This window comes from Quercus robur, chromosome 9 (genome assembly GCF_932294415.1).
Source record: "Quercus robur chromosome 9, dhQueRobu3.1, whole genome shotgun sequence".
Taxonomy (NCBI): Eukaryota; Viridiplantae; Streptophyta; class Magnoliopsida; order Fagales; family Fagaceae; genus Quercus; species Quercus robur.
In genome coordinates, this window is record NC_065542.1 from 24,768,305 (window position 1) to 24,791,775 (window position 23,471).

At 33.6% G+C, this 23,471-nt stretch overlaps 2 protein-coding genes across 4 annotated transcripts in view; both read right to left on the reverse strand.

The window, feature by feature from the left end:
- The window catches only part of LOC126699975 (bark storage protein A-like), a 64,004-nt gene extending 55,986 nt beyond the window's left edge, over window positions 1-8,018 (reverse strand). Inside the window, exons 1-6 of one of the 2 annotated variants that reach the window (XR_007646951.1) lie at window positions 7,613-8,018; window positions 6,711-6,778; window positions 6,433-6,588; window positions 5,950-6,141; window positions 5,643-5,822; window positions 5,269-5,544 (exon numbers count right to left, since the gene is read on the reverse strand). Coding sequence is in view for 1 of the 2 variants with exons in the window: in XM_050397954.1 (XP_050253911.1) it covers window positions 5,380-5,544; window positions 5,643-5,822; window positions 5,950-6,141; window positions 6,433-6,588; window positions 6,711-6,778; window positions 7,613-7,847 (996 nt within the window). In the remaining variant the exon portion in view is untranslated. Of the gene's footprint in view, window positions 1-4,923; window positions 5,545-5,642; window positions 5,823-5,949; window positions 6,142-6,432; window positions 6,589-6,710; window positions 6,779-7,612 lie in introns of those variants that run through there. The other variant, XM_050397954.1, reaches the window with a different exon arrangement.
- Window positions 8,019-10,923: 2,905 nt separating this feature from the next.
- LOC126699978 (uncharacterized) lies at window positions 10,924-19,549 on the reverse strand. 2 transcript variants are annotated; one of them, XM_050397959.1, is made up of 8 exons: window positions 19,323-19,547; window positions 16,004-16,338; window positions 15,849-15,907; window positions 14,103-14,162; window positions 13,958-14,027; window positions 12,746-12,815; window positions 11,624-11,650; window positions 10,924-11,294 (listed from the first exon to the last, which is right to left on the reverse strand). In XM_050397959.1, exons 2-8 carry the CDS (start codon window positions 16,211-16,213, stop codon window positions 11,245-11,247), a joined length of 546 nt encoding a protein of 181 aa, XP_050253916.1. In that variant the 5' UTR covers window positions 16,214-16,338; window positions 19,323-19,547; the 3' UTR covers window positions 10,924-11,244. The 2 variants fall into 2 exon arrangements, with proteins under 2 accessions (XP_050253916.1, XP_050253917.1); XM_050397960.1 differs by lacking the exons at window positions 10,924-11,294; window positions 11,624-11,650 and adding an exon at window positions 11,693-12,303 and having other exon boundaries at window positions 19,323-19,549.
- Window positions 19,550-23,471: the final 3,922 nt, after the last annotated feature.

The window sequence follows — 23,471 nt, forward strand, 5'->3', positions numbered from 1 at the left end:
GGCTTCCTTTTGCTTCAGCCGCATCACACTACTGAACTTCGCTTCTCTTCACTGTGGCTATGAGTAGAGATTACAGGTTCTAATTCTACTGAATTGTTGTGATTCAAGGGAGGTTGATTTCTTTTATTTTTTTTGCAACTAAGGTTATGTTTGGATTAGGCTGAAAACCCACGTCTACGTCTGCGTTCCTTTTTTTTTTTTTTTTTCACGCGTTTGTGAGATTTTTGGCTACTATTCATACATTGTTCAATGAACAGTAGCTGCAAAGTTTGACATTTATCACTTTTTTCAGCCAATCAGTGCACATCGTGTACTGTTCACGGACCCACAAATTTCACTTTTCAGCAACTTTTTCATTAAAAATTGGTCTCATGGTACTATTCACACATTTAAAAATTATTTTGCTACAATGTTTTTCAGTTTTCAGTTTTTAGCTGTATCCAAATGGACCCTAAGAGGTAAGGGGTATTTACTAATTTTGGGGGTTTTCCCAAACAATGTTAGTTATTAAACTATCATATATCAAAGAAATATATTGTTATTCTATACATATAAATGGATATTTTATAATTTCTTGATGTGCACATTAATTATTCGTTTTATGAAAAACTTGTGGGACAACCTAAATTTATTTAAATTTGTATGTGTGAATATATCCTTATATTTTCGAGAATTATGAATGGATTATTTCTGTGAACATCTTGAATGGAATATTTATGTGAGCATCTTGTATATGTTTTGAAAACCTATGGCAAGTCGTGATTAAAAGCTCAGTGTTGTATTAGTCCTTAGCAAGGGACAATCATACTGTAGCTAGTCCTTAGCAATGGACGGTCCCAGAAAAGAGGACAGTGCACATTTGATAGCTCCTTAGCAAGGGAGTATACTATTAAGGATCCAAAAAGGAAGCTCCTTAGCAAGGGAGGGCACCTTTAGGTTCCAATGGAGCCATCCTTAAGAAAGGGGATGAAAAGGAGATTCCAGTCCTAAAAAGGGGACAGCATAACCCTGTCAACGGGACGTAAACGTTAACCACGAGAAAAGCCTAGGAAATTGTTTATGTGATGGTATTAATATATATATATATATATATATATATTATAAGGGCCCACAATATAAGGATATTATATATATATATATATGAAGTATTTGATGATAAATATTAATGAGTTACAAGTTATGAAATTGTTGTAAGAATTATTTATTTGAAAGGTTTGTTTCCACACCCCAATGTTAGTGAATTCCACTTATTGAGTTATCTCACACCCCCCCCCCTTTATTTCCCATTACAGATACATTAGAGAGATTATTGGAGTAGAGATTCTTGGGAGACAGTAGTTACGAACTATTTTGTGGAACTGAGGATTTTATTATTATTTTATGGCATTAAACATTGTATTGGAGAATTATTTTGAGGATGTTTTGTATTTGTTGAATTAGAGCTCTGACTTTTGTGATGAGATTCGAGGTTGCTGGTTTCTTTTATTTAATATTTTTATGGATTATTCAGATTAATTAGACTTTTATTGCTTATCATTTTGGGGTGTTACAAGCCAACTCAATGTTTTGCGCTCTGTTTTGAGGATCAGGCTTTAAAAAAAATAAAATCAACAACTGAGCTAAGATATTTGTGTATGAATAGCCAAGAACCATCAAGAAAGTTCAGTTTTTTTTTTTTTTTCTCTCCATTGATAGGATTGGAACATAAGAACTATGCTCACCAAGAGCAGATGATTGTATTTTGCCACACAAACATGACTGTGTAAGTTTCTATCTTGTATTGTATTTACCAGAAATAGCCAAGATATGTATGAGATGTATAATTAGGATATATTAGTTTAGAAAGTATAATTCATTTTTCTGCCATTGAGGACCAAGTCAAGATATTGGTTTCAAGAGAAAATTATGGGATTGGTTAATAAATCAAGGGATTGATTGCTAAAGAAAATCATGGAATTGAGGCAATCAATATGTAATTTTTATTCAAATGTCATGGACTTTTGTATCTCATTATAAATATGAAATTCATAGTAATGTAAAATGTGAAGGAGTCTTTTAAGTTGTAGCTCAATAAGCTTCTAAGGTAGTTCTGAATGATGTGTCCAAATTCAAATCCACTCCTTCCCAACTATTAAATTTAAAAATTTTAAAAAAAAAAATGAAGGAGAATCTTTATATATGTGTGTGTATCTATATATAAAGGTGGAAAAAAAACCATGATTTAACAATTTCGTTCAAGCATGTAGTGATGACAAATCGTATTCAAGACATTGGTATCCAGCTACATAGGCCAATCTTAACCTAACTCATTTAATAATCATTTCAAAACCCTTCTACCCTAACAAAACCCATTTATTAAGTGGGTGACACAACATGACCCACATAGCTTGCTTAATATACACAAACACTACTTATTTCAAATGTTTGATAAACTTGTATTGGGTTAACATTTAAATGACCCATTCCAAACCATTCAGCCAAAATGAATTTAAAATTCTTTTAATTACACTGTTCTACAGAGAAAATTCAAATTTATATTAAATAAAAATGACATTTATTTATATGAATGGAGCCATTTTGGGTTGATTTTAGGTTAAGCAAATTAACACTGAATTGACTTACTTAATAATTATGTCAAAAAGGATTCACTACAAGCATTCTCTCTTTTCAAAAACTCTCTTGCAATTCCATTCTTACAAAGCTACAGTTTACTAACCCTTCTAGTGTTTTGGCTTGGATCCAATATCCTGAGGGGACTCGTCAAAATTCGTCAAAATTCAAATATCCTTCGAAAAAGTTAAGCCCCTTTTCTTTTTAAATTCCAAAATCTCTCTTGTTTTAAAGTTTATGCTTGTTTTTGTTTGTAGAATTAGAGTTTCATTTTGTCAGGATGCGTACACATGCCTCACAACTGCTTATGTATGTTCAATGTATGTTTATGGAACAACAGCTCATATGTATGCCTCTGTCTGCAAAAATAACAATTTGAAACCTACTTTAGGCTAAGCACACACTATGTATAATCTTTGTACCCTATTTTCTTGAATTCTTTTTAGTTTAAATTCCACTCTATCTATATATCTATATCTATATCTATATATATACTAATAGACAAAGCTGATAGAAAATCCTATTAGATTTTAATTGGATTCTCGATTTTGCGCCACATGCCCTATTTAATTTTTAATTTTGTGTCACATGAATTATTGAGTGTATAAGTCGAAGAGTTCAAATCTAATCCATCTAAGTTTTTTAATTTTGTGGCAAGTGAATTATTGGGTGTAAAAACCGAAGAGTTTAAAACCAGTTAAATTTTAAATCACACATACACACACACATATAATAAGAAACCATTCCATATTTTAGAAATGTATAATTTAAAAAAGTGTAAAATAATATCATGTATAATTTAAACATCCTCTAAAATTTTGGGGTATACACTAGTATATATTAATAGGTGAAGCTTAGAGAATGTTCAATTAGAATTTCAAATTAGAATCCAATTTTATGTCATATGTCCTAAATTATTTATTTTTAGAGAGAGTTTTATTTCCTAATTTTAAAATCAAATGTGATACCACATCATAAATATTTATCCAAGTGAGTTATTAAGTACAAAATTCAAACAGTCTATAATATATAAATCGTAAAAGAAAAAAGTGCTTCACAATAACAAAAATTAAGAAGTAATAAATAAATAAATAAATATGGACAATTTACATTTTATACTTTATAATATTCTTACAAGAATTTTAAAGAGTTAACAAAATATAAGATTCTTACAAGATTTTTTAAAGAGTTAACAAAATATAAGAATGACTATCAATAGTATTTAAATTATATATATAGGAATTATATTATTTATCTTTTTGTATATCTTTAAGTGTATTCATGCATATGTATGGGATTACAAAGCTACTCTCTCTCTCTCTCTCTCTCTCTCTCTCTCTCTCTCTCTCTCTCTCTCTCTACATATATATATATATATATATTAATAGGTAAAGTTGAGAGAAAATTCAATTGGAATTTAAGTTGGAATTCAATTAGAGTTTAATCTATGTTTTAAATTTTTGTACCAAGTGAGTTAATTTAGTGTAAAAATTAGGTTTTAATTAGAGTTTATTCTTGCGCCACATGTCCCATCTAACCTAAATTTTATAATTTTTGTGTCAAATGAGTTAATTTAGTGTAGAAAATGAGGAGTCCAATATAAATAAACCATAAAAAACCTAATCATATAACTAAAAACAATTTAAATTTATAAGTCATTTATTTAAGTGCAAAACTTAGGTACAGTATTTAAATGTTATTCCTTAGATTCCCCTTTTAAGATTCTAGCATGTGGATTTTTCCTCATAAGATAGAAGTGTATTTTTTTAATTAAGTAGCCACATAAATAAATCTTAAGAGGGAAACCTAAGGAACAGCACCTAAGATACTACACCTAAGTTTTGTCCTTTATGTAATATATCATGACTATCTACAATTCATTACTAACTAGGTTATATAAATATATATATATATATATATATATATATTAAACCACAGTTCAAAGAAAATTCAATTAGAATCAAAATTGGATTTTGCTTTTGTTACCCTTCCATGCAAATTAAATTATTTAGATTTTTGTTATTATTTTTTCTTTGAACTAATGAGTATATTTTTTATACAATTTCTATTCAAATATTTGTATGAGAAGATATTGTACGTAACAAATTGTAATTGAACTGAACGATCTCATACACCTATCCTCATTCAATTTAAGAGATATTATTTGATCAATTTATTATTTTATTTTGTGTTGTACTTAGTAGAATTTCACAGACAATAATTGTGAATTGATATTGTATACGTAGATTTAATAGTAATTTTCAAAATTATATGCATAATAGCAATGTAATGAAAAACTTAGTATAACCAATATCATGAAAATTGCAAGAAAAAACTATATTAATACCTCCAAATGTACTAGTCAAACTATGTCAAGGCTGCTGAGTTGTGCCAAGGCTGTTGAGTTGAGTCAGTTAGTGTCGCTGATTAGCTAGTTACTGCACTGTTAAGTTGGACCTCTAAGTAAGGGCCAAGAGTGTTTCTTTGACCTAAAGGAAGTGGGGGCTTCCACTCTTCACCTTAGCTCTAGATTCAGTGGTGTATTCACTGATCCATGTGTAGGGCAACTAGATGTGTCCACACCAGACAGCTCCCAAGAGAGTCATTCACATGGTGGATATGGTAACATTCACAGGTCACATTTAGGAACTCTCACACCTCATAGGCAGGGCAAGACCTTCTAGAAATCAGTACTGACTGTACAACATGGGGCATTGCTAAATATTTTAGGACATTACTTTATGAAAATTAAATAATTTGTTTACATATTTAGCAAGCTTCCTCGCCAAATAATCCAATAAACTCAACAGCAACACTGAGAGCATTCACAGCAGCCAAATAAGTAAGGCTCGTTGATGACAGTAATCCCTCTCCGCCTGCATAATCTGATACACCACGAAACACAATACAAGGCACTCCATTTGATAGAGATGTCTGCATAGAGAGCAACAACACAAAAACATGTAAACAGACAATGCTTTACAAACACATTTGAATTATCATTAAGTGAATCTATTTTTTATTTTACTAACCATTACAATTGCAGCGCTCTCTTCATCAACAGTAGAGACATTAAATGCTTTGAAGAGAAATTCTCTATAAGCTGCATTGTCAAGGTATATATCTGCAGTAGAACCTCTCAATCCATATACAACCTTTGGTGTTTCAGGTAGACAATATGTCTCACTGACACATTGTTTTAGCTTTACATCCTGTAACCACTTAAAATTTACATCATAATGAACTAAAAAATAAACCTTGAATGATATTTTCATCAGAACATATTAATCAACACACATAAGCTATAAAAAGAGATCGGGGGATGATTATAATACGAACCTGAAGTTCAGAAGCAATATTGAATAATTTTGGATCAATTGGAAGCCAAAAAACCTCTTCCATTGGTTTTCCAACAGAGTACAATTGCTGTGGAGTGAAGTCTATCATTGCCAACAAATTCTCTCCCTTCTCAGGGAAGTTGAAATTACCAAAATTCAATTCTGTTACATTCTCCTCTGCTGACCTGAATTCCTTTACAACGTAAATAAGAGGATGAAAGATGAATTAAACATAGTGCCAATACTTAACCAGGTGCTTCAAACATAAGACCATTTCTGAACCAAACTATAAGTAGAGTGCATATTCTTTCTGTTAAATACATATATTCAATAAAGTCAAACATCATAATGTAGCAGTAAAATCAAACAAAGAAAAGATTAGTTGTTTTTTCTTCTTCTTCTTCTTCATTTTAAAAGCAAGGATTGTAGTGAAAAAAAAAATGCTTTATTCTTTCATCAATTTAATACAAATTTAAACTTGTACCTTCCATGTCCAAGATCCTGTATAGGCAACATAATTTGGGACACTAACATCACCAATGTACACTGAATCATTAGAACTTCCAGCAATCCCATAATGAACAATTCCTATGATATCAAATGTATCAAGTAGAATTTGAACAGTCATACCTGCATTCACCTAAAAGTGCCACAAAAAGGTCAAGTCTGCCACTCATGAAAAATATTTCACATCAAGTATATGTAGTATGTATTAATTGTTGTGGTATTGAAAAAAACAATGAAAGATAAATGAAATCTTACTGTTTGCTCTCCAGTCATCACATAAATTACATCTTCACCTTTAATAGTCCCAATGTTGAACCTCCTTCCTAGGCAATCAACAAAATAGACACATTGGCAAGAAGTTGTTCGTTATGTGCAGGCATGACAATGTGTATGTCTGATAACTTTTTTTCATATTCCCTGTAGGCATTTGCTTATTGATTGTGTGTAACTACACGGCTTTCTCAGTAAATCTAAACTCCATAGAAGAATATAGCAAAGCTGACAGTGCAACTAATGCCTTTGCCACAACCAAAAGGCACGCATATAAATATGAAAGTTTTTTATTTTTTTATTTGACACATACAAAAATGAAAGTACTTGACTTTTTAGATTGACTCTTTCTTATGTTGTCACTTCAACTGTTTAAAAGCTTATATAATCATAATTTTTTATTTTTAAATTTGGTATTTATTACATATTTACATGTAAATTAAAACCAACTAGAATTCATTGTTTGATTAGAATAAAATAACATTTTTTTTTTTTGATAATTTGATAATTGGGGAAGGATCAAAAAGGGAATTTAAACTATTGATGACTCTTGGCAATTAGAGTAAAAACAGCCTAAAATTAAACAAATTCTGATTATACTATATATGGTCCTTTTCTTAAATAAATCCTAATTTATATTTGTATATTTTTAATTCATTTGACTTTTTATTTACCAAAATATATTTAAATATAAAACATTTATAAATATCTTTCCAACAACTAATAGTGAAGTGACATAACTTTTGGGCTAAATGGGCATAACTTGGGCCATCTCCCACCATTTATACAAAACATTTTCATATTTCAACGAAAGCTATTCTAGTCAATAATCAACGCCGACAAGTCCAAAAGAAGAAAGAAAACAAAGACAATGAGAGAGAGAGTACCAGCCAAGTGAACCCATGGGATCTCCGAGCTGGGAACAAAGAAAGCAGAGTCTATAAGTGCAAGTTCTTCAGTAGGAAAAGTCATCACTAGCCCAATATAAGGTCCTGCTTTCTCATTGATCTTATCCACAACCCCATGCATTGGATGACTAGATCTCAGTTGCAAAGACTGTTGAACCTGTAACATAACCAATAAACCCACCACTAACATTACTTGCAAATCAACAGCCCACATTGTTGGTCGTGGATATTCTCTCCCCTGGAAAGATGGAAGTGTGCAAGAACTGTGCGGTGAAGAGTGGGGAGAGACGGAAGAATATGGGCAATATATGTTTTATTAGGTGTGGACCGGAGTCATGTGCATATTGAAGTTTAGAAGTCATTCGTATCTGCCAATCAATATTATAAAACAGGAATAGAACTGGCCGACACTTATAATTCACGTGGAGAAACCCTTTAATAATTGTCATAGCCTCGTTACTTGGCTCACAAAAGCACAAGATTACCACAATTCTAATTCAAGGTTAGGAACATGTACTTGCAGACATTTTTTTACCGTAATTATCGCTAATGGTAGATGATAAAGAAAAAATAATAAGTCTATACATAAAGTAACTCTTTAATAATTGTCATAGCCTTGTTACTTGGCTCACAAGAGCACATGATTACCACAATTCTAATTCATGGTTGGAAACATGTACTTGTAAACACTCTTTACTGTAGTCCTCGCTAACGGTAGATGATGGAGAAAAAATGATAAGTCTATTTGAAGATAGATAGTTAATCACAATCTAGCTATTACATAGGATAGTTGTGATAAAGTTTATATGAAAATGTGTGGTACTAAAATTATTCTTCATGGTTGCCCATGATGAAGTTTATGTTTATATTACTCACCCAAATTTATGGTGAATAATAAGTAATGTTATATACAACTCTTTTTATAAAAATTAAATATATGATATTCATTTTATAATAATTGTTATTTATCATCAAACCAAGATAGTAATTGATTTTTTTTTTTTTTTTTTTTTTGTGCGGGATTTAAATTCATCTGTTACTTGACAACAACAACAAAAACAAAAGCTTTATCAATTGAGCTTACGGAAAAACCTAGAACTTTTTTTATCGCATTTCATTCACGATTTATCAATGTGCTATTTCTACAATATCAACATTTCGTATATGAACTTGATTTTTTAAATATAAAATATAATGTGTCTAAGAAACTATATTTAAATATAGAAAAATGTCTCCTATGGTTGAACTTGCATAATGTGCATCCAAGATTACAATGTTCCTTTAGCTTTCTTTGTTGAGGAAGAGACTTGGATGGACAGAAATTGTATGCCTTGGACTAATGAGGTTTGCTAGGCAAAAATGGCAAAATAACCCTTTCACCTAAAAGTTTCAGCAAAATGTCCTTGTTCTGAAACTATTTAGAGATATGCCCTTGTTTTGAAACTTAATTTTCTAAAAATCAAGTTTCAATGTAAAACTCGATTTGTAGAAAATCGAGTTATAGGCAATCAAACTTAAAAAATAAAAATAAAATAAAATAAAAAATTAATGGAACTCAAGTTCCTTGAATGGAACTTGATTTTTAGTAAATTGAGTTTCAAAACAGGGACATATCGCTAAATAGTTTTAGAACATCATCAATATCAATGACTATATTGGACTATATTGACAATAAATTTATTGGTAAAAAAGAAAAGGTATGTTTATGCCAACTTTTCTATTTTTGCTAATTTAATATTTATATATATATTAATTATGATATCATCATGATTTGAATTCAATCTGACGACTCTGACCTGAAAACCATAAGCTCTCCTTTTGGTTCTCTGGTCAATCTAGTTTTCAAAATGCTAAATAATCTTTCTCGTATGGTTTTTATTTTATTTTATTTTGGCTTTGTGTTTTTTTTCTTGTTTTCTTTTTTCTTTTAGCAATAATAATTACTTTTTTGTTAAAATGTTATTGGACATATAATGAGATTATTAACATAACTTCTATTTGATTCGTAGATTATGGGTAAGTCAACTATAATATTTGACTTTTTCAAAAGGAAAAACTAAAATTATTCATAAGATAAATTTTTATTATGAGTAACTTTTATTTTTTTTATAGATTATATTTTTAAAGGAATTCTTTGATTTTATAAATTAAAAGGAAAATTACCATAAGATTTATTACAAAATCAATCATAAATAATTTTCGAGATAGATAACTGCATTGCAATTTAATTTAAAAAATAAAAACAATTACTTCGTTCTTTTTCATTTGCTAAGGAGATGTTAATTAGGATTTTGTAAAAACTCACGGTTCATGCTCCCCCCCCCCCCCCCCCCCCCCCCACCCCCCCTGGCTTTGTCCCTGGTGACATTGTATGCGCCATCAAGTTTGGAAAAGGTTTAGAATATTTAGATGTAGCTATACTTTGTATATCAACTTTCAAAAGAATTTAATCATTAGAATCAATATATGAGATACAAGTTAGTCAATTATAATCTAATACATCAAGGGATTCGAGGTATGTTATATCGACAATAATTTCTTTAAAATTTCACCCAAATTAGAAGGGAAAAAATTTTATATATATGTATAACACAGTATTCTAACTAACCAGTTTTCCAAACATACCTCCAAGAACCTCACTACTCTTTCTCTATTTCATTAAACCATTCTTTTCCTCTCTCGATTTGTTATTATTTTCTCCCCAAAATCAACTCCACCCTATAGAGGGAAGATAGTATGCCCCTCATCTATGTGAAGGGCAGGAGAAGAGTCAAACTCCCTCGACCACCACATCCTCCCTCTCCCTCCATTGTCATCGTACCCTCATCCCTGTCCATCTACCTTCACCCAAGTAGAGAGATGGGTTAGGTGAGAAAGAAATTGAGAGAGTGAAAGGAAAGCTGAATATTTAATTCAGGTATTCAATATTAGTCTCAAATTTTTGTTTGCACAGTACAGTTACTCATCTCATAAGTAGAAGAGGTATCCTAATAGAGAGGAATACAAATCCTCTATCCTATTTTTTGTGTTCTACTTTGTATTCAATAGGGAGTATTGGAACCCAACTTTATAGGTTCACTCTCCAAAATTTTAAAATTGGTTTAAAGCACCTGTTGGAAATGTTGTTCTGTGGACAAATGTCTAAGCATCAATTGAGAATTCTTGAGGCTTGAATCCACCTAATTGTTTTTCCACTCATTTTTTTACTGGTTAGTTATGCAGGCACCCAGTATATTTAACCCACAATCTCACATTCCAAGCATTTTTGTGAGAGAACCAAACAGGTGTAATTTGAGATAGAGCTCATTGGCAATTTGGCATTAGTTTCCATATCTAATAAAAGTTGAACTGCTGTAATGCGATCAATATTAACTCCATAGCCTAATGAGTCTATTACAAAGATTTGGTCGTCATTTTTCATCATCATCGCAATTGGTAATAAAGAAAGGTTAAATGTGAACATCTGGTTAAGGCCCTGCATGACATGGATCTTCATAAAATGTAATTGGACTCACTTGCCGTCCAAGACATCTGATCAATGACTGGTATCCTCTAACTGCTCCACCATTGTGTGGGGCATAGGATGAAGATCCACATGAATGAAGAAACAATTATAATAGTTTTAGTCCACCAGTTACATCATCAACCACTTCAATAGGTCCTGTATTTTTTCAAATAAATCAAAAGAATGATAACTTAGAATATAATATAAATTACACACACACATCTAAATATAGGGAGGAGAGAGTGAGAGAGAGAGAGAGAGAGATGTCATAAGCAAAAACCAAATGCTTTGTTGGTATGGAAGAGAGTATGCATATGTAAGCATTCTATCTTTTAGCATCAAAAGAATCTAGTAATCTGCAGTCAAGTTGGGAAGCTCCAAGGACACCATACCAACTGGTTAAAACTTACTACTATTTCTTGGGTCCTTAATAAGAAAGAGAAAAAAAAAATGCAAAATATATAGGTATTGGGAAGAGAACTTACCAAGAAGAGCCATCACCGTCCTTGAATCTGAAAGATCAAAGAATTAATAAGTTATTTCATAATATAAACTGCTTAAGCAGCCTCTCACGCATGAAAGTGTATGACACAAATGTGAACTAGATAAGATCTATAGAACCAATTCAACTGTTTGGAACAGTGTTAACCAAAAAAAAAAAAGTAATATAAATCCAAACCACAATTACTGGAAGGACTATAGGCAGTGGGAACCACAGACTTTGAAACAGCATTTTGAAGAGAAAACACATGCTATTTTACTTCATTTAAGCTTTCTTTTTCTTTTTTCTTTTTAAAAATAATTCATTCAAGCTGTCTTATTTCTTCATGCCTCCATGTATGATGTCTCAAAGATGGTACTTAATTATAATTTACTGGCTTGCAGCACATTGGGATTGCATTGTTTACATAAGACTCATCAGAGGTTCAACTTCACTTCATATACCCTTGTAGTACAGTATCCAAGGGACCGAAGCCTGTTCCTCTCTGTTTGCTACAGTGCAAAACACTGTCTCACGTATTCTTAACTTGGAATCCAAGCTCAATTATACAAAAAGCACAAATTACTGATCTAACGGCTTCTTCAACTAGCCAGCCAAACCTGCCTCTCCCCAGTCCCCATCTCTCTGTACCTACCAGACCCAATCATCTCTATTCCGATCTTTCTGCATTCAGTGCATTATTAGTGGATGGCTTTATTTGATGAAAAGAACACACACTACGTGATAAATTATCAATTGTCTCAAAAACTTAAGCTAATAGAAAATAGAGAATTTAATCATTTAACCACTATTCTAAAATTACTCATCGTGTGTGGGATTTTAATTTTTTAAATGCAAAGTAGAGGAGAGATAAGGTTCGAACTTTAGGACAATCGGAAATAGCATGATAAATAACCGATTGTACCAAAAGCTTACGCTAATAGGAAATAGCGAAGTTAATCACTTAACCATTAATCTAACATTGCACATGAAAGACTAGACATGTTTTTTTATTTTCCCATCCACTGATTATATATATGTCCCAGATATCAGTAGAAAAATCAATCAACTGTATGAACAACCAAAACCAAGATCAATCTAAAAGAAAGAATTGTTTGCAACTCACTTGGTGCAATCTGTGTTCTCCCTGCATCAATTGTAATGTGGGTTGGTAATTTTAGTGATTTTGCTCGCTCCTGCCAAAGTAAGGTTTAGAGAAAAAAAATAGTCAAGCCCATAAAACAAACATGCACTACATAAAATATAAAAACCAGTTGAACAGGAGAATATAGTACGAAAAGAGGACAAATTAGAAATTTTTTTATAGGTAAGGACAAATCAGAAACATAATTTCACTTTTTCTTTCCTCAAGAAAAAAAAGGAGAAAGGAGAAAGTGGGAGTAAAAACTAAAAACATCAGAGAATTGAAATTATACCAGCCAATGAAATATAAAAACTGAGAAGAATTATAAATTTAAAAAAAAAAAAGGACAAAAAAAATGTCACAGTGAAAGTTTTGCCGATGGCTTAAAAAAAGCTAGGAATAAATAAATGAGGCTTCATCCAAGCTCACAAACTTCCCAGTTTAAGTTCATGCAAAATTTTTAAGTTAAAAAAAAATAAAATAAAAAGCTTATTATAAACCAGAAGAAGGAAAAAAGAACACCGGTAGACATCAGAAACCGAAGGGAGGGGAAGGAATCCAAAATTTCTTTTAGTAAAAAGTATTAGCTCAGAAGAAAAACAAAGAGATGATAAATGATAATGCAAGATTAAAAAAAAAAATTATTTGCATCCCTTCATCATTGGCTGCCATATTCTGTTACAAAAATGAAACATCATGCACCTACACTAGCGTCCTAATTACGGTTTATTCACTCACTTCTTGGGGAAAAAAATACAGAAATAATCTAGATAGGAGTGTCAATCAATCAAATTCGGCCTCAACTATCTACTAACAACAAGCTAACAGAAGTAGCAAACCTTGAAAACTAGTTAAAGTAAGAAAGGGTTCCTTTTAACTATCCTGAGTCTAAAATCTTCATTTCAACTATAGCTACTTCTTTTTTTCTTTTCTTTTTTTGATAAGAAAGATGCATATTGAAAAAGCTACTTCATGCAAATAGAGCACAAAGCAGTCCAAAAGTACAGGGAGAACTATAGCTACTTCTGTAACTAATCAATCATAAATATGAATTTAGCAGACTCAATTTAGATGCTATAATATTAATAACTAGAGTAAGCAGCAAAGAATAGGTCTATGTTACACCACATAGCCTCAAAAAACCAAAAACAACCACACACACACAGACACACACCAAAAAAAAAAAACACTTACTTGCAAAACTAGCATATCTTCCTCACTTTCTATTTTTACAACCACCTTAGGCTGCGCACACATCTCCCACCTGCATACAAACAAACTTAGTCACAAGACATAGAAAGATTAAGCAATATACTGGCAGATTTATGTGTGACCTTACCTGTTTAAAGCTTTTGGTGCCCGATGAAGAAGCTTCTTATAAAGACCCAAAGTTGCATGACTGATTAAACAAGGCAAAGATTTGGATCATGAATTAGATGAAAATGTATTTTAATTCTGGAAAAAATATAGCAAGCATGCAACAACTAACCACGGCAATGGATCATCAATGTCAATGTTTTGCTGAGTAGGTGGGCCAACCATTGTAGGGGGAAAAAGTAAAGAAGTTACAACATAAACAATGTCAACCCAACTCTCAAGCACTTCACAATTATATATATCCTAATTCAATGAGTAATCTACAATTGTTATAAGTATACCATACACATAACATGAATACATAAGTGGTTTACTTAAAATTAAAAATTAAAAAATAGATAAAATAGTCTATTCAAGACTAAGGTTTAACAATGGTCATTCAAAGAGTTAAGTCCAAGAATGTCCTTTACTTTTACATTCATGGTATCTGGAAATAGATATCTAGCCTTCACAATTTACATAAGAGCTTAATGTCAAAGATCTAGATGAAAACAGCATAATTTCCTTGAAGCCAAAAAGAAATAAATTATAAAAAGATTTTTTTTTTTTTTAATTTAAGTAGATATAAGCAGTAATAAGCTTCTTCTTCTAAAAATATACTGTAAAATAGACACATTTCATATACCATACAAAATAAATGTTAAAATTTAGGACAAATTTCTCTAATGAAACCAACCTTTCTAAGAAGAGTAGAAGATCCACTTATCAAAAAGAAAAGATATCCAACCCAACTCAACAAAGTCTCAATGCCCAACTACAAGGTATTGGAAGAACTCCTTTTCAGAAGTTATCACTCTTATTGCCAGATCTATCCTGACCGCCTCTACCCTATTTTTTTCGTATTCCTCAACTTTGTAATGCCCTTAACTAGTATCATTAAATCCTTGTTAAATCAGCCACTGATCTTTGGTGCCCAAATTCAAATTCATAAACGCTACATCTCCATATTAACTTTACTTGATGAAACATACTATGATCCTTAAAGAATCAAAGTTCAAGACTCAAGAGGCTTCTGGCATATGTAAGTAGCGGAAGCAAGAGTATGAACCTAAAAGGGACATTCAATGAATTTAAAAAGGAAAAGGAGCCAAAATGCTAACCCACCCTCTGTGTTTATAAATTTCTAACCCAAATATGAAGAATCACCCCAAAATTCTGGCCGATGACTCTTTTAAGTCTCCATAACGCCATTTTTTCAATGGTAATTACATAGACCCAGTGGGTCTTGACCCATTACCTTATCCCACTTTACTCTTACAAAGGGAAGAGGGTCAAATAGAGTTCATTGGCCCATAACTCCATTCTTTATAGGCTTTGTGCAAGTAAACAATTTTTTATTTATGATTTTAATCAAATGTTACAGCATCACTAAGCCACCAAAATACGTTACCCAAAAATACTAATATGTCTTATATGCATCCATTCTATTCAGAATTCTACTTGGCTGCCTCTTTTATTTTGCTAAGACAGAATTGTTAATTGGTTTCAAAATGAAACATATCATCGCATGGAAAAGAATTCATCAACAGATAATTAATTAATCAATCAATCAACATAACCTATAGTGTGTCTCGACTAAGGTTGATTTGCATCTATAAGAAGATATCTGAAAGAAGAGCAAAGAATACTACTTTTAAAGTCTACTAGTTATGCTGGAGTTATGCATGTACATAACAAAATATACATTTTATATAAAATTTGAGGCTACCTGCACTGGGCAGCAATTTTGCCTTTACCCATCTTTAGATCATTCCTCACAACCAAAACCTGCAAGGGGGGGGTGGGTGGAGGGCACAGAAGAATTTCAGTTCTTTTTCCCCTGGAATTCTCTTTTTGTGTGTTTGAGAGGGAGAGAGAGCATACCATTTTGAAGTCTTCAAGAATGTTAGCCAGACTTTCAATCTCAAGGGGCTCTTTTTGCTTATCCTTCTTCTTCCCACTACCAACAACTTCACCATCTTTATTTAATCTGGCTGAGATAAAGATATGACCAGGATATCGTGCACCAATGTAGTATCCCAGAGCAAGGCAACCTGCCCCAACTAGAACGGCACTCAGAAACGTCAGGTCCATCCTATGTTATGCCCAAACAATGGCCCCTCAAACTTCCCTCTAGTCCCAGCCAGACCGAAGCTGGGAAACACAAAGAAAATCTTGATAGCAAACCGTCCAACTCTACCTAGACAAAGGCAGATCAACTAAAAACCACTCCTTGTCAATAGATGAACAACAAACATGCACCCAGAATATCAAATATTTGATCTTTAAAAACAAAACAAAAAATGCCCATTCTCCAAAACTCATGCAAAATAACTTTACAACACTCCTATACTGGTTTCATTTCAGTGAGTCCAGATTTAAATCCAATTTAACAAAATTCAATCACTTCAAAACACATAATACCACACCATGAGCTTCAACTGCTCTGAATTTCGATCATTTCTGGTAATGTACACATAGTATCATCAAATTCAAAGGGTTGCTTTCTTCTCGTGGAGTGCCACATTAGGTAAGATTTTGACTATTGAGAATTTATGGTATAAGGGTGTCGCAATTGTAGATTGGTGCTATATGTGTAAAAAGAGTGGGGAATCAGTGAATCATCTTCTTCTTCATTGTCCTATTGCTTATGAATTATGGTCTATGGTGTGGGCATCAGAGCATTGATTTATGGAGGGCTGTCCCACATTGTGTCCTATGGTGTATTTGGCAAGAACGGAACTCAAGATGTTTCGAAGGGAAGGAACGGTCTATTTCATAAATTAAATCTCTTCTTCTTCACACCTTGCTAGAGTGGAGTTCTTCCTTTAATCTTTTCCCTTGTTCTAATTTTTTTAGAAATGCTTGATCTTTGTAATTTATGTGTTTGTACTATTTTCCATGTACACCGCCAGTGTACCTGGACTTTTGATTAATACAATTCCATTATTTATCAAAAAAATATATATATATATATATCAGACAGTGCACATGCGAATTAGAACTACCATTTGGTCATTTTCAGACAAGGTTCAATTTCAACCAACTAGAAATATGTCACATACAACTATACAAGACAGACATAGATACTAAACTTGTGAAATTTGAAACAACCTTGTGGAACATAATCAGCAAAAAATCGTGACAGGTCTAAGAGCCCAACCTGCTACTGACCACGACTGTGTGGATTTTCAACCACCCCTAACGGTCACATCAATCGAAACCCCAATTGTCTCATCAACATTTATGATTTGGTGGCCTTGACCAAATTTGGTGGAGATCTTGCTACATCTGGCAAAGATTGGGCCATCAAAACATGATCTCCATCAAATCTCAAGTGAAGCTTGAGCCGAAGTGAGAGGCAAAGAGCAAAGAATGGCAGATTGAGCAGTCTTCGACATAGGCACCTCCGGGTTAGGTGAGTTTTCCAGGTCCTATGCGGGTTAGACAGTCTTAATTGTACTTGTAATGCATTTTTTTTTTTTTTACTCTTCTTGAAATTGAATGTGTGGTGAATTGTAAGGCTGGATTTCTCTCTTTAATATAACACTTTGACGCATTGCACCAACATACAATTAAGGTTGCAGTGGTGGCAAATTGGCAGGACTATATCCATCAAATTTTGAAGAGGTAATAGATGCAATGTTTGCCAACAAGGGTAAGGATAAATTTGGCTCTAGATTAAATTATCTAAGTTCTGATCAACTATCATTCTAGTAGGATGTTTTTTCAAAATAGCAACTGCTAGCTCATCCAAATTTCTCACATAGTAGACAAATTTTCTAGCTTTACTTCAATTAAAAACACAATTTTATTCAAATGATACAAATTTTTCTTGGTTTCTACAAAATATTGAGAAAAAGCTTGAAACCTTGAATTTTGTTCCAAGGTGACCACAGTTTTGAATGAGAAATTTCTTCAAGTGGTTAATGGAGAAAATTTTAGCAAAGAACTTGTGGTGGGATTTTGGCTCTATAACAAATTTGATGTAAGAAAAATTACGGAATTTGCCTACATGTTTTTGTGGTGGGTTATGATTTAGGAGGAATTGTAAATCTAGGGTTGAGAACCTTTTAAAAGAAGGGTTTCGTCATTAAGGAAAGATTTTATTTGAGTTAAAAAGATGTAAGAAGAAACAAAAAAATCAAATTTCTCCCAATAATGCAAGAAAGAGAGGAAAAAGAACAATAATACCAATGTAACTCATCAACCCACTAAGGAACTTATGCCTATGAGACCGAGAAAATAAGGGGTCTAAATACACTCCCTTGTGTGGGTTGACCCATAGCCTAACCTTAATGGTTCCATGCAGTAATACATTTCTTTAGCCAAACTAACATTATATTGCCGCCCCTGACCTAACTCACAACAAAACCCTAGCCACGAAAGGGAAAAAAAAAAAAAAAAAAAAAAAACGGTAAACCTACACGACAGCTTTTTTTTATTATTATTGATAATTTGATAGTTGGGAGAGGGGGGATTGAACCCAGATGTCACCATTGGAAACTCCAGGAGGCACCAACCAGTTAAGCTACAACTTACAAGGCTCTTGGCTACAAGACAGCTTTTAAATAAAGGAACAAATGCAGGTTTTCACAACCCGAAGCAACTAAATTCAAGCCATCATAACTTTCAAATTTCAATCAAAATAATTCAGCAAAAAAAATAAAATAATTTAAATTGATCAAACCTACGGCTAAAAGTCAAACAACAGTCAAGCATGAATGTTCCATAACATACTTAAGATTCACACCCATCAAGTACAAGACATACAAAAAACAGTATTATTTCCCAATAAAGGCTCACTTTCCTTAAACTCAACTTAACTAGAACGGCAACATAATAACGAAACGTTTAAATTACTTTCTTTTTTGTTGTTGTTGTGATTATGACACATCAGTTGTAAGGCTCACTCTTCTCAGACAAACAAAGCCTTAAATATCAGAGTGAGATCAAATCACACACCAAAAGAACTCAGATTTAACAGCACAATTTTGTAGAACCCATTGACCATTAAAATTAAACATACTACTACCATATCCAAAGTTCAAGAAACCCAATAAAATTTAATCAAAATTACTCCATACCCATTAAATTTCAACCAAAATTAATTCATGAAATACCAATAATTCAATAATAAAAAATAAAAATAAAAATACCCAGATGAGATCTCAGTTATAATAATTGAATCAGACCCACTTACCTCATTGGAAACTGGCTCAGAAAAACCAAACAGGAAGCCCAGAGAGAAATAGATACAGAGAAAGAGAAAGGGATCGTTCAGGGAAACAAGAAGAACAAAGAGAAAGAATAAAGGAAAATGATGAGTTGGGTTGGGTTTGGTTTGTTATGCGTATAATTTTTCTGTTAATATAAGGATACCTTTCTTAATAACTGTTGGGGGGCTTTTGAGTTTGTGTGAAACAAAGAATCCTTATTTATACTTCGCTTTTCCGAGGAATACACGACTTTTACAGTTATGGTCTTTTTAATTTTCTAAAGAATTTTGTTTGAGTCTTCAAATTTATTCCATTCAAGGTCTTTCTGTCAACTTCAGTTAAAATTTTAAATATATATATCAAGAAAATATTTTTTCGTAATTAATTAGATTTTTTTAATTTAAAAAAATTTAAAAATATAAAATTTGGGACAATTAACTACAAAAATTAATGAAATTTGATATAAAATTTTACTTGAATGAACTTAAAACTTAGAGGACTTGATTGAACGAAAGTAAAATTAAAAAATTTAAATAAATTTTGGTTAAAATTATAGAGTGCAATTGTATTTTTGCAAAAAAAATTAAAAAGGTAAATTATTTTGTTCTACTTTCATAATCTATTTTTTGAATGTTGTTGTTATTATTTTCAATATCTAATTATGAAAATTGGATCCTTAAGACTTAGGAGTGTAGCATGCACGCAAAGATAACATGTGTCTTTTGTCAAACACAATAACATTCATTCTCTTTTTTTCTTTTTTCTTTTTTCTTTTATAAGAAACAAATATACGTAATGAGGAATAGACGGAACTCTAACACAAAAACACATTACAATCTCCACTCAAAAGTTATGAGTTTGAGTTTTTATTGGGGGGAGTTAAATTGTTAGTGTCTTATCCAAATGAATTGGTTTTCCATTTTTAAAACAACCAAATTACTCCCCTCATCCCCTATGATTTGACACAATGACAATATAGTTCTATAAATATTTACAATTGTTAAATTTTAATCTTTAAAACTTGAAATAAAATAAAATCATAACCCTAAATATTTTAGATTAGGAGAATAAATGTAACTGTAAAGACCGAGTTTGAATCCCTGACCCAAAGGATGAACAAGCTCAAGCCCAAAAAGCCCAAAACAATAAACTTGTAGAGAGTGGGTTGGAAAACTGGACTAAAATAAGTTGGATGGCAAACAAAATGGGTTCAAGTGACAAGAACAGAAAGATAAATGGATTTCAACTAAAGAAAGTCGTCCTTGGAGAGGTCCAAGAAGATCAGTTCTTGTATATTTATCTTAAGTATGATTACAATTTTATTTCCTGATTGCTACAGTGTTTCTTTTTTGATTTTTTTTCTTTCTTTCCATGGAGGATCTCTTACATTATACAGTCCCCTTTGAACGATCTTGGTCCTCCACTTATTGATCATCTATGCCACTACTTGAGTGCTTGTCCCATTGGATACCCTTTTAGGCTCTCTGTAAGTTGGGGTAGCCAAGACAGCACTGTTCAGGGGTCTTCTCCACATTAATGCAGTTATGAAGTTAGTTGCAGAGCATTTAATGCGATGGCAACAGCCTTTCCCCAAACATTTCTGGGCTTCCATCCCTCTTGTACGTTTATAATGCACGTCCCTATTAGTGAAATTTCCTGGGAAATCACCTTGAATGATAGGATATACATTTGACCTGGGCTTGGCTTATCCGAGGAGACAATCCTCATCGGACCACATTTCCCAACCTTTCCACTTGCACGTTACTTATGGGACTCAAAACTTAACGCCCTCACTACTGCTTATTCGTCCTCGGACCCATCAACATTCTCAACCAAAGCCTAAGGCCCTTAAAACTCCGGTTTTTCCCTCTTATCCGAGGAGAAAAAGTGGGATTTTGACATTTGAAAGTTAAAAATATTCATTTCTTTGGTTTACACGTGTGGGATTACCATTTTGCGCGCCCCATAATTGTTACTAACACTTCAGAGCCAGCAACACGTCATTAATTGCTCCAGGCGGCACTTTGTTCCCCGCATCCAACGATGACACGCAGATCCTATGGTTAACATTTCTCCTTGAACTTTGAGCGAGATAACTCCCACTCATTCCGCCTTCTATATAAGACACCTAGGGAAATCATTTTTCTTCATTTCACAAGTCTTCAAAATCTCAAGAAATTCTTAGCTTTCAATCCTTCAAGGCTTCCTAGATCTCTAAAATCTTCAAGTCTTTTTCTTTAAGAAATTGAAACTTTTAAGAAGTGTCAAAAGCAAAACACATGCTCATTCTTGTAAGTTTCTTCCTTTCTAGGTTCTTTCCTCCTCGGCCAGTCTTCTCGACCTTCTATTCTTCTTTTCCTTTCCTTACGAACTTCACTCACTTCTCCTTAGCTTAACCAAATGGGTAGGTTTAAGCACCTAGTAAATTCTCCCACCGCTATGGAGGGCTTTAGGGTTAGGTACCACATTCCGCAGGGAGTAGCCTTGCAATATTATGCCCCAGACCAGATTCTTACAGATAGAAAAGAAGGTGAAGTTGTCATTCCTATGATCGCCTTCATAGAGGGAAGAATGACACTTCTCATGGGTAGGGTAACCAGAGATTACCTAATCAACCACAGACTGTATCCCCACCAGTGCGCTCCCAACCTATTTAGAGTTTTAGGGAGTGTAGATGTTCTAAATGAGCAGATGAATTTAGGGCTCACATAGCATGACATTGTTCACATGTACAAGTGTCATTCCCTTGCCAGCGCGGGATTTTATCTCAAGTCCTGGTCCGACACTGTTAGAATGGTATCATGTCTTTCTAAGTCCAACAAGGGCTTGAAGGATGATTACCTAATCGTCTCTGAGGATTGGCACGACGATCTTCACTACCCAACTTGGAAGGGAGAACCAGGTGGGGTACCTTAGGATTAGGTCCCTCGGCAAGGGATTTAGCCTTTTTAGCTTTACTTCCTTTCAGTTTTAACACTTCGCCTTCCTTTGATGATAATTTTCACCGATCTAACCATGATTTCCTCCTCAGATGTTTTTACAGATAAAGCGCACATTGCCCCTAGACTAAGCCTGGTCAACGTTCCGAGTCTCAACAAGTTGCTGAGATCGGAGGAGTTTATAAGTAAAGACAGGCAGCTGCGGGCCGTCCACTTAATTCTTGACTACGAGCCTCTGTCAAGAACATACCAAGACACGAGCCAAGTGATAAAAGCCGGTGACCCCAAATTAGCCCGCATAGACGTCTCTGTGCCTGGCTTTTTGGCTCGGAGAGATCTTCCACCAGTTGAATTGCCTCTTCAACACTCTCCCCGAAAAGTAGCTGCTCCGAGGGAGGAAATAGCTTCCTCACGTCTATCTTTTAAGGCCGAGATTGACCAATTTCACTCTGAGGAGGGTGAGGAGGAGCAGGCAGAGCCCATAATCCATCTCCTAGACTCCGAGGAGGAATTAGACAGACACTCTGCCACCCATTCTCCTAAGCTCATCATTGCGCGTGTTGACAGCGACCCCATAGAAGAAGAGGATATGTCGTTGTATAACAAGAAGACAAGGCTGCATGACCTCCTAAAAAACAGGGGAACGGGTCTCCAGGGCACCTCGGGATCTAAGCCTCCCCCTGCGCTTCCCCCTCCCCCTTCTTTTCCCACGACCGAGCTCGACCAGCTCCCCATTCCTAATTCGAAAAAGAAAAGGAAGGAGTAGGAGTTGGAGGAGGGTGAAGTAGTCCCGTAAAAGGGAGCTAAACAACAAAAGATGGCCAAGGACAAGCGGGCCTCTTCTGTGGATAACAGGGAGGATCCAAGCAAGGCCAAGGTGCGCCAACAGAAATGTACCTGGGCCCCTTAGCTGGAGTTGGAAGGTGCTGCTATCCCGTCGAACGCCACCATCAAGGAGTACCAGAGAGGGCGCTCAGCTTACATTGCCGAAGCCTTAGAGCAACTCCTTCTCCTACCTAAAGACATAGGCTTTAAGGCACATGAGGCAACTAGACCTGTTCATGTCCCTGAAAAGGAACCTTGCTATGGTAAGCTAATTGTCCTAATTTTTTATTATACGTTAAGGTGCTCTTCTCTCTCTCTCTCTCTCTCTCTCTCTCTCTCTCTCTCTCTCTCTCTCTCTCTCTCTCTTTA